The 11,443-nt window shown below is 34.8% G+C and overlaps 1 protein-coding gene and 1 pseudogene across 2 annotated transcripts; one reads left to right on the top strand and one right to left on the bottom strand.

Moving 5' to 3' along the window:
• Nucleotides 1–8: 8 nt before the first annotated feature.
• On the bottom strand, nucleotides 9–1,256 carry LOC143305103 (venom serine protease Bi-VSP pseudogene; annotated as a pseudogene). The gene is made up of 3 exons (XR_013061785.1): nucleotides 701–1,256; nucleotides 265–316; nucleotides 9–193 (listed from the first exon to the last, which is right to left on the bottom strand). The product of XR_013061785.1 is annotated as a venom serine protease Bi-VSP pseudogene (transcript).
• A 215-nt stretch (nucleotides 1,257–1,471) lies between these two features.
• Nucleotides 1,472–6,812, top strand: LOC143305104 (omega-amidase NIT2-A-like). The gene is made up of 2 exons (XM_076627683.1): nucleotides 1,472–3,270; nucleotides 3,672–6,812. Exons 1-2 carry the CDS (start codon nucleotides 3,187–3,189, stop codon nucleotides 3,867–3,869), a joined length of 282 nt encoding a protein of 93 aa, XP_076483798.1. The 5' UTR covers nucleotides 1,472–3,186; the 3' UTR covers nucleotides 3,870–6,812.
• The last annotated feature ends 4,631 nt before the right edge of the window (nucleotides 6,813–11,443 follow it).

Genomic DNA, 11,443 nt, shown 5'->3' with positions numbered 1-11,443 from the left:
AATGGCACCTCCTCCACCAATCTAAGAATGGCAATATTATGATTGTGTATGTTTTCTATTCCATCCATATGTGCACAATGTGCTGCGGTCAAAACATGCCTAGCCGATATCAGGGAACCTCCGCACTTCCATAGTGGTTTGTCTGGGTTTCGGGGATTACGAAAACCTAATGCAGCGATCCATGGCCAAGCGCCTAAAATGCAATAGTCATAGTTGTGAATATACATAATTTTTTCTCACATAACGAGTAACAACGATTATTACCTATTCGATATTCGATCATACAGCAGACGATAAGTACATACGTACAAATACTCTGAAATAGAGATTTGATAAAGACAGAAATTAAATTTTTATTCCAGTGGAATACAAATTATTAAATAATTCTATATAATTTCTATTTGAACTATACTGAACTATAAAGTTCAAACGTGTAATTTCTGCCCTAACAGTTTTTGATCTCTATCCATATTATTACTCCTATATCAATTTTTTATTTCAAGCAAAAAGATACTCTTCCTAACATGAAGTAAAAGAAAGAAATAATTCAAGTTAATAAGTAAAGTTACTACCGATAAAATCATAGCATTATTATTTAGTCTAATTGAAATGTACATTGATGTGCTGTTTAATGCCTTTAAAGTTCATTATTTGCAGTAAATGGCTTATTATTAATCGGAAAGAAAGACATAAAACGTACCAAGTTCAGCTGGTTTACCATCGACCACCCTGGTATGAGAGACGTTGCTAAAACCACGGTATGGTGGTCGCAAAGCCTTATACTTATACACAGTTTTTATTAAAATTTCTCTCTTCTCTTTGTTTGGATCGTTCGGACAGCAAACGATCGTAACATTGCCCTGGTATCTGCACACTGATCGTCTATAAAAATCGGTGGCTGTACGGTACTGTATCTGCCATATTTCTTGCAGAGGTTTACATTTTCTGTAGTCAAGGCACCTGCCTTCTTGATTGTCCGGTGTGGTACATTCTGGATCAAACAATTTTAAAACATTTATGCAGTTCAAAGATGCGTAAGAAAGCGACACCGATTACTCAACTTTCGAAGTAAAAAGCCGATCAAGTCCACCGGATTGCCCTACAGACACGTATTAATCCGTAAGAGTTAGTCATCATGTTGATAATAATTATCTAAAGAAACTTTTCACGTGAAAATATAAAATTTTAATTGATTAGATATTGTGTTAGCCATACTTAAGAAAGAAAATGAAAATGAATGAAATGAAAGAAAAGGACTACCTTCAACCTCATTTTTTAAATAAACACTTTGTCAGTTTTGCGGTAAATAAATTCTTAGGAATTCAGGACAGTTTTTAGTGAATCATTTTGTTTCGACCGTTCGCGGAGAGACGCGATCGCGAGATAGCACGTCAACGAGAGTTGTAAGTTCCCGTTACGATTAAATAATCGACGCCACGAACTGATCGATCCCCTTATTTCGATTATGATAATAAGGGTAGTTCAATGAAATTCCACAGAATTAACACAAATAAATTAATGTTTATTTCAACAACTTATTAACTAGAAAGATATAAAAGGAACAAAAAAAATGTAACTGCGTTTTGGTTGATAAGTAATGCGCGACATACCACATGTGTTGACGGTTCGACTTCTCGAAAAGTTCTGAACGCCTTTCGATTTTTTTCGTTTCTTCTGGAAGGCGACCCCCACTACGTTCGGATCACGCCACATTCTTTTACTGCGAGGTAAAATACGGGCCACGAGTCGACGTTTCTGGAAGTCGCCCTGCTTAATGAACCACGCGCTTGCCACTACAATGTTTGTTTGCCGGGCAGACGCGACGATCCGTCTGCGACATTATAGTGGCGCGATCGATAGTTAAGAATATGACCTATGGTAAGCCGCATGGCGTAACATTCTCCCCCCGTTGAGAGGGTACCGATCAAACTAGGGAGGTGTGGTTGAAGTTCCCATCTTATTTCGTCTCGGTGGCTAGTTGTTCGGGTTTCTCGAGATCGGGTTGAATTGGCAGTGGGACAAGCCTTTTGACGCCCCGATCCAAAATGCTCTTTGCCGTCTGAACTGTAGCTGTCCGGATGACACCATCGGCGCCTGGATGAACCTTGATAACTCGGCCCAGAGGCCAATGCATGGAGGGAACGTTGTCCTCTCTGAGGATGACGATTGTGCCCTTTTGGATGCCGTGTCCACCCTTGCTCCATTTATTGCGGTTGGTTAGCTCGTTCAAATACTCCTTATGCCAGCGGTTCCAAAAATGTTGTTTAAGCTGTTGGATATGCTGCCATTTGGAGAGTCGGTTCGATGGAATGTCTCTGAAATCTCGATCACGTAAGCACATTAATGAATCGCCAATGAGGAAATGTCCGGGAGTGAGGGCTAGGAGATCATTTGGATCGGTGGAGATAGGAGTTAGCGGGCGGGAATTGAGGACTGCTTCTATTTCTATGATAAGAGTATTACGGTGTTAAGCTCATATGTTTCTGTTTCTCCACTCGCGCTGCGCCATAATATCCTTTGATATTTCCGATCCTCTGGTCGTACGAGGAATTGCCGATACATTTTCTCGATGTCGCCAGTGAGTACGTACTGATGAGCGCGGAATCTAATTAATATACAAAATAAATTGTGAGTTGATTCGGGAATATAGGATTTCCCCATTTTCATGATTATCGTGATTTTTGTATAAATGTATTTTTTAAGATACTAATAATTAGGTAGTTATAAATTAGTATTATCAATTATTTTGCATTTATAATTCCGCCTCTAGTATAAGTGTTAATTGAAAACTAACTTTATGTTTCAAAAGGTACTAGCAAAGTCGTTGAGTAACAAGCCACTGATGCTAACACAAATAGCATTGTCGTAATTAAATATTTCTAAATATTCATTTTTCATTTTGAACCTGTAGAAACAATTTATTATATATACTATTAGCTAAGTAATTGCATATTTAATTAAGTCGAAATATAAAACTTAGTTATTTTAATAATTTAAAAAATAAAAAACTGACAAACATTTCAATTTAATTTATGGTTGGAACAAAAGACAGTTATTTTTCATTAATTGAAATATTGCAATGCAGAGTACTTTCCAAAATACGCCGAGAGTATTCCTGATGATGAAACGAGCGTTGCTTCATCGAACGCAGCTAAAGAAAACAACATCTATGTAGTTGGTGGTACGATGCCTGAAATAGAGGGCGATAAATTGTACAATACCTGTACTATTTGGGGTCCCGATGGAACGTTGATAGCAAAACACCGAAAGGTAAGTAATATATTCCTTTATGGCTTTGAATTTGAAAATATTGGGGTGAAGAAAGTGACTCTATCTAGGAATAATTTAGGAATATACATATGTACATACGTATACTATAACCAATTCTATAATTTACGGTTTATAAAATACGTTATGATACGGGAAACGCCCATTTTTGTTGTAATGTGTTTGTTGTTGTATAAATTTTTCACATACTTAAAATATTATTATACTTATTTTTTCTCCTTTTTAAACATTATTAAATGATAAGATTTTTTAATAAAAGAAAGTGATAAAAACGCTGTCAGTTATTAAATAAAAAGTAATTGAAGTTTAGGAGTTGGTAACTTTGATATTAAATTACAAAAGTTGCAGCAATAGAATTAGCGACTACATTTTTATGTTATTAGGTACATCTATTCGACATCGACATTCCTAATAAGATTACTTTTCGAGAGAGTGATTCACTCAGTCCTGGTAACTTCCTAACGACGTTCGATGTGGAGGGCTGCAAAATAGGTATTGGCATTTGCTATGATATTAGATTCGAGGAAATGGCACGCATTTATCGGAACAAAGGTACAGTAACTGAATCGATCAATACTTAACTAGCAAAAAATTAAATATCTTTCTTAAATATATTCTATATAAAATTAATATAATCTGTAACTCTGTATAAAAAGAAGCTTAATTTAAAAAACCAGTATATTTGCTGAAAATGAAACAAATAAAAGAATTAAAAGCACAATAAGAGGACTGTCCTCGCATATTCAGAAATGATGGAATGTGAACCGTGCAACTACGAAGTTAATTGGTATTCGGTGGCTTCATATTTCCTGCTTCTCTGAGTTAGGTTGCCAAATGCTGATATATCCAGCGGCATTCAATATGACCACTGGACCACTGCACTGGTCATTACTTCAGCGTTTCAGAGCGAATGATAATCAATTATACGTTGCCTGCATATCACCGGCTCGTGTTCCTTAAGCAAGTTACGTCGCATGGGGACATACACAGTTGACCAATCCCTGGGGAAAGATTCTTTACGATTTGGAAACTCAAGAGAATATGGCAGTCACCGATATCGGTAATTTACAGCTTAAAATTAAAAGCGAGAGATCCATGATGTAATTAATTTTTAGTCTCGTTAATTTATCGATTTAGCCATCTTCCTCTGTATTTGTTGAATTTATTAGTAAGCATTACTTATTACTTCGTATGTTTCTTTTTTCTATCAGATCTAAAAGTTGTTGAGGAAGTAAGGGCTCAGATACCTACATTTTCTCAGAGACGTACAGATTTGTACGACACTGTCTGTAAGAAGGAGTAACTCTACACTAAAACAGAAAATGTTTTTTTATAATATTTCTACTACGATATCCTTTTTCTGTGAATTATTACTAATTTCTTATCATTTGTACTACATGAATGACTCAATTAAGAAAACCAAAACGTTATAAATAATAATCTGTATATCTTGTGTATCAACATGTAATTGGATATTATAATAATATAGGAATGCTATAATAATATAGGATAATAATATAGGAGAATAATAATATAGAAAAAAATACATGCTTTTAAACACCTTTAATATCGATCACATAAATTGTTATAATTCACAATGATTACGCATACATAAAAGACCCCTCGATAGTAAAATTTACGATCAAAAGGCACTTACGTATCGTTTAACAACATTTAATTTATAACACCTTTTAAACATTTAGACAGATTAACACATAACACTTCTTATATATAAACATCAATTCGAAGTTATCGGCTTGGAGAAATTGGTCGATTAATACCTGTAGATTGTCTGTCTCGATGAAAGACTTAAAGAGAGCAAAAACATGATAATGCAGCTAATATAATATTCCTTCTTTCTTGTATCTGTCTGCCTCTCAGGTCGTTTTACTAATTACAATAAGTAATTTCGACTTCTTTGCGCTCTCTTTTAACGCATTCGAGACCGAAAGAAATTCATACCAGTCAGTAGGCAAGGGTATAATATACATATTTTATATATAACTTATGTAGTAATGTATATATCATGTTAATTTCATATTTTTTTCAATATAGAATTATTATATATATATATATATATATATATATATATATATATATGTCGGAGATGAAATGAAAAACCGGATCCTTCCCTATGCAATTTTGAGGAGGCCTTTTAGTGCTTTGGTCTAGATTTTATCATAACTGTAATTAAGTAATTGTCATCTGTAATTGTTTGACATTTGTGAAAAGCGAAAGTGGGTTCGAGGTGACAACTGGTCGCTGAACGTAGCCACGGTCACGGGATAAACGTTTTGCTTGATGAAGACAGAAATTGCCTAGTATCGGCGTTTGGATCTTTCTCGATGTTACCAAGGAGTATATAACAAACTTTTGACAGATATTGCCTAGCAACAACGATTGGAACCTTCTCGATGTTTCCAGCGAGAATATAACAAACAAATGCAGTCGTATTACGAAAAAGATTTTAATCAGAGAGGCATTCGTGTGGTCGCCTTGGAAAGTGATACATCGAGTAATTTTTCCGTGTGATTCAGCAAACGTATTTTTGTGTTATAAAATTGTTTAAAGTTTTCCCGTTGACCGTGTATTCGTTTGAACCCCGGATCATTGTTTATAGCGTAAATTAAATTCAATATTTGTAAATTTATCAATCGTTAATTTTCATTATTCGTTAAAATTAGTAAATCGTAAGATATATTATTCGTTTCTTTTATTGTTCGATAAAACTTATTATTCTTTAATCTAATTAATAATTTAATTTATCATTTGTTAATCAATCATATCATTTACAAAATTCATTATTCATAATATTTGTAAAACCTTGTTTATTCGTGTAAATATATTCTCTGTTTTGTAAAACAATGGCTAATTCAAACGAAGAATCGTTACGCGCCTTAAATCCTAATGTTAACCCGACATATATATATATGACTGTACATAATACATTATAGAATAACATAGTATATAATTTTATATTTTAAAAATATGAGGTATACTATTTAAGATTGTCATCGATTTAAAATCAAAGTATGAAAAGGATACCCCGGAGAGAGTAAAACACAGAATCATTCTAACTAAACATTCAGATCGTACCGACACCTAGGTATCGTCTTACAATTAAGTCTCGGTCTCGAATGGATTAAAATGAAATACATACTTGCAGCTTCAACATCTTCAATATCGAGGAGATTCAAACTTTACAAATAAATGTAAATTGCGATGTAAAACAAAGCGATGTAAAAAGGGAAAAAGGAGGAAAGAAGGAACAGGGAAGCAAAGAGAAGAAACGAATTTTTCATTTTCTCTTGCCAGGAATATAAGATGCTAAGTAATCTTCCTAAGTAATCTCCTCCAGCTTTTTCTAGTTTGCTCAATAATTATTAGTACATGTTAGGAAAACAAATAGAATTTTTGTTCTCAAGCGAGGTATAATTTAAATTTTGTATGTACACAAAAATGTTAAATATCTGTAATAAACATGGTATAATCAATTTTTTTACATAAAATTATATTGTATAGGCTATTGTTATTTAAACATTTTAAATTGGATGAAGAAAAAAAATGACGCAAATAAAACGTAGGACATTTTAATTAAAGAGACTAATATAGAGATTTATCTACTTAACTGTGATTAAATCATCTCCACTTAACGCTCTACCTCTTCTATTAATTATGCTTCGTTAAACTATGATTACAGAGGATGGGTTTTTTGATAAAATGACATTCTGACAAATATATATAGATCGATATATATAGATATAGATAGACAAATATATAGATTCTTACAACAGTAGTTATGAATGAACAGTAGTTATTGTATCAATTCCGTTCTTCAGAAGCTTCATTTGTGAAAAGACAATTCGCCAGAATATGGATTCACTGTAGTTATAGCTATAGGATTTCAATCTAGTTGACAGACTTGCTTTACGTAGAGAATATCTGTCTCTTGTTCTACCTTATCGCGATTCTCTCCTCATCTTATACGCTTTGTCGAGTGTCACGTAATTTTTGGGTTGGTTGGTGAAAATAAAATATAGTTGAGTCGTAACACAACTATTAACTTGGTTTTAATCAACCTTTATTATGAATTCAGCAATCACAATGTAACACGCACTGAGTTAACATAAATCACAATTCACTCCAACCACGTTATGTAAGACTTAGTTACAACAATACATTAAGTACGCGACTTATAAGAGTAGAGACCGACATAGATATGTTGACTATTCTAAGGATACAGAATAAGTGAAGTTTTACTGACGATACTGTGTCTGAGGAAAGCTAGGGGTAGGTGTGTCTAAGGACACGGGACTATCGGATTTGTTGATGACAATTTTGGTTAAGGAAGTGAGGGCAGTAGACACCATCTCCGATTGGATAATAGGACGGTTGGTAGACCAGGAAGGGTTTTAGCCGCCCTCGCGAGAAAGTTGCCAACGGAACATACCAGATGTGGAGAAAACCAACTTTCTAAGCTAACACGTGGTAGACAATAAACGTAAAGGGAAATTTAAGACAGGAAATACTCGCTTGGTCCGAAGGACCTTAACTATAAAAATGCCAAGGCCCCTGGTGGGCACTTAAGACTATTGAGGGTGCGCGCCAAGGATATGCAGACATCTGGGTGCCATCCTGTCCGTGGTGTGTGGCCTGGTCTCTGATATGAATTGACGTTACACGAGCAAAGTAATATTGGCATATATCTCGGCTCTGGTTACAATCATTAGTTTCCGCCTAAACGGTTAGAATCACATAGCTCGCGCTCTACTCTCGTTTATTCAACATTCAGGCCATATGGTCGCATGCGACGAGTTTTATGTTAATTCCGACCGATTACAATACCTTTCTTTCGTTTACAAGGAACGACGAGACTGGCAGTTGCGTGATTTCCAATGCAAAAGCCGCGATATCTGCACGATAACCTAACCTCAACCGATTTTGTTGTACTATTCTTATGTGGACTTCGTTTGTACCACTTTCGTAACAAAAATAGAATACGTAGAACACAGCATTCCGTTATGCGATATTGTCGATTCATAACATCCGAAAAATCAGAGATAATTATTTCCCTACAGTTGTACATTTGTGTGAAAAATGCACAGTCCTCCCCTCCCCTGCATTTGCGTGGACATGCTAGAAAGATTCACTTTTCCACGGTGAAACTGTATGTATTATAATTTCATTTTTACAAAGGTCGAACATCCTACTATGCATAAATTTAATATTAATATAAGCAGGTTTCGTGTTAAGTACTACATCTGACGTATAAGCACACGTGTGTACGAGCCTTGGTTTTAAATGTCTTGTAGTAGACACCGAAAATATTATTCAGTTGGATATCTGACTCAACATCAATATTTTACTAGGAGATAACATGTTAAGAACACGTTGGTGGATGGCATGGGAGATGATGAATGAAGACATACTTCTGTGAGATACATAAAATAGTAGTCAGAACGTATTTTGGCGCTTGGGGACAGCAACAGCTTTTTTTTTTTTTTATTTATTTGTTGGAATTACAATCAATTCTCGCGTTGAGAATTTTCAGTAATTTTTCTGGCGTGGCGCAGTGACATGGCTGTTTATTTACAATAAGTTAATACTTATTATAGATAGGTATAATTTATAAGTATTATAAGTAAGTGCATATGCTTAATTTGGATAATTAAATGAATCTAACGTTTAGGTCTAGCGGGTAGTGCCTCTTCAGCCTGCGAATCTGGTCCGTCGTATCGAGTAGTCCAGTGATTAGGGGGTTTCGGTGTTTCTTGACTCTTTTGCTATATCTGTCGCTATATTTTGCTATTTCCTCTTTGACTGTAGGTATCTTGAGGCCGCGATGGATGGTTTCGTTGGTAACATACCAAGGTGCGTCTATTAAGGCTCTTAGCGTTTTCGATTGGCATCGTTGTAGTATTTCGATGTTGGAGTTACTTGCTGTTCCCCATCGCTTCCTATATCCCTATATTCCGTACTTGCTTCGCTTGGTACTTTTATAATTTTCGTAGTTACAATAAAAAATTTAATTCTTAACAGATTAAAGATTTAACCTCTTGCTTTATAGTGTACAATAATTTTTTTCTTTTTCTTTTTTTTTTTTTTTTTTTTTTTGTATAGGTTATGTGATCCATAGTTTGAGTAACTAGTACATATATATATTTACGTGACAAGCTTTCATTTCAATCTATATTTAAGATTAATATTTTATCAGTTTCTGTTCGTAACAACATCGAAGTAGTCCATAAGTTTGAAGAGTATAATTAAGGAAGTTATGAAGCAAGAGGTTAAGGACAAATTCTGAAAGAGGTTATGTACAACTCAGTAGTACTGCTTTACATTACTTTGCGAATTACTTTTCAAGCATAAAAATAGTTTAACAGCCACTTATAGTTACTTCCTTACCATTACATTCATTAAATTCGTTTGATTTTGTAAACAAAATAACCACGCTGACCAGTCTCTTATTTAAAATAGAATTATTTTGTCATATATCCAACAGTTTACTTTCTCTTCGCTTTGTCTCGTATTACGACTTTATAACGGTGTTTCTTTAAACTTTAAACGATCGTAATAAATGTATTTACGGACGATGACTGATATCTGGTCTGTCTTAAAGTTTCAACTAATTAGTGCCCCGTTACTTTGGACGTTATGAAATGTTGTATAACCAATGACTTATCTTCTCTTTTGGTAGTTGCATAAGAGAAGACTGAGCCATTGAAACGCTCGAATAGATTAGCTGATTCGCTTAACGTATTTTTACTTCCGACGAGCTAAACACAAGAGCAGAAAGCACTTAAGGAATAATACAGAAACGTCAAACGTATACAGAAATATATTTCGTAAAAGCATTAGTACGTAACATGTCTTTATAATTCTATTTATGTATAGTAAAATGGCTTGTTTCCATTTTCATGAATTATAACTGACGTTTCAAAGCATTCATGTAGATATGTAACTCTCGTTAATTAATAATTTAACAATGCGTCATGAAACGTATCATTTTCGTTTCTTCCTTTGTTTCGTTATACACAGGAACGAATTTGTAAATAAAGATGTATAATCAACGATAACATATGACAGCGAGTATAATAACTGTCAGCAAAGGAAGAGGTCGGTAAAATGATTGTGGTTGATTTCAGTGTATCGGTAAATAAGCTTCGACAGACGTTGCCGGGGGACTCGGTGTCGGTGAAACCGCGTCGATGAAATGATTGTCCGTGATTTAAAGATAACCCAATTTATTGATCTGTCTCCCCTTCATGGCGTTGTACGTCTCTCTATAAAACATATTCTACCTCGGAGGGCTGAAAAATTTAACTTGGTCTCACTGGACTGGACTGTAAGTAAGAAAATTGAAATGCAAAATCCACGTGTGAGCGCAACGGTTTAGATGGAAAGTTCGATAGGACAATTATGTATATTAGCCTGAAAGAAAGCTCGTGGCTTCGCACGCAACACGTAATTTCCCTCGCTGAAATAATCCTATTACAACGATACGATTTAAAATTTTCCTTAACAGACCTCGCAATGTAATTCTTCATCTACAATTTTTTATTCGGCCTGAAACAAGAGACTTTCGAAGCCTTATAGAGTCTCGCGAATCTAAAAGTCAGGTTTCAACGTATTTTCGCGTCTTATTCTATAATACTGAAGACATTAAAGGTGTTAACGATTATTGTCTCACTATGTACGTACATCAAACGAGTACTTACGTAAGAGACGAATGGAAATGGAAACAGCCGAGAATAATTGAAGATAATTTGAATACGTTCCAGGCTATAATACAATTTCTCGTGAACCGTAATTGATTCGCAGAAGGGAATTGCTGCTTCTCACGACTAGCAAAGTGTTTCGCAAAAAAAAAAAAAAGAAAAGAAAAATGGTATCGGAAGGATAGAAAAAAAGCGGTGGCCTACATCAAGCAATCTTCATGCCGATAATGCATTTATTATTCAGTTCGTTCATTTTCTATCGCGTAACAGACACTGGGATAACTGACAGAACGAGCGTATAAATCTTGCATCTCTCAACCTGACTTCTCCCAATTCGTATACTTCCATCCTTCGTATAAGTGACAATGAATCAGAAGAGTTTCATAGCAATATTGAACAACATACAGTCAACTACAACACCATTAGATACATCCACC

The sequence above is a fragment of the Bombus vancouverensis genome, unplaced genomic scaffold, assembly GCF_051014615.1.
Source record: "Bombus vancouverensis nearcticus unplaced genomic scaffold, iyBomVanc1_principal scaffold0138, whole genome shotgun sequence".
In the NCBI taxonomy this organism is placed as follows: Eukaryota; Metazoa; Arthropoda; class Insecta; order Hymenoptera; family Apidae; genus Bombus; species Bombus vancouverensis.
The sequence above is the reverse complement of the archived record's forward strand: the minus strand, read 5'-3'. Positions and strand labels throughout refer to the sequence as shown.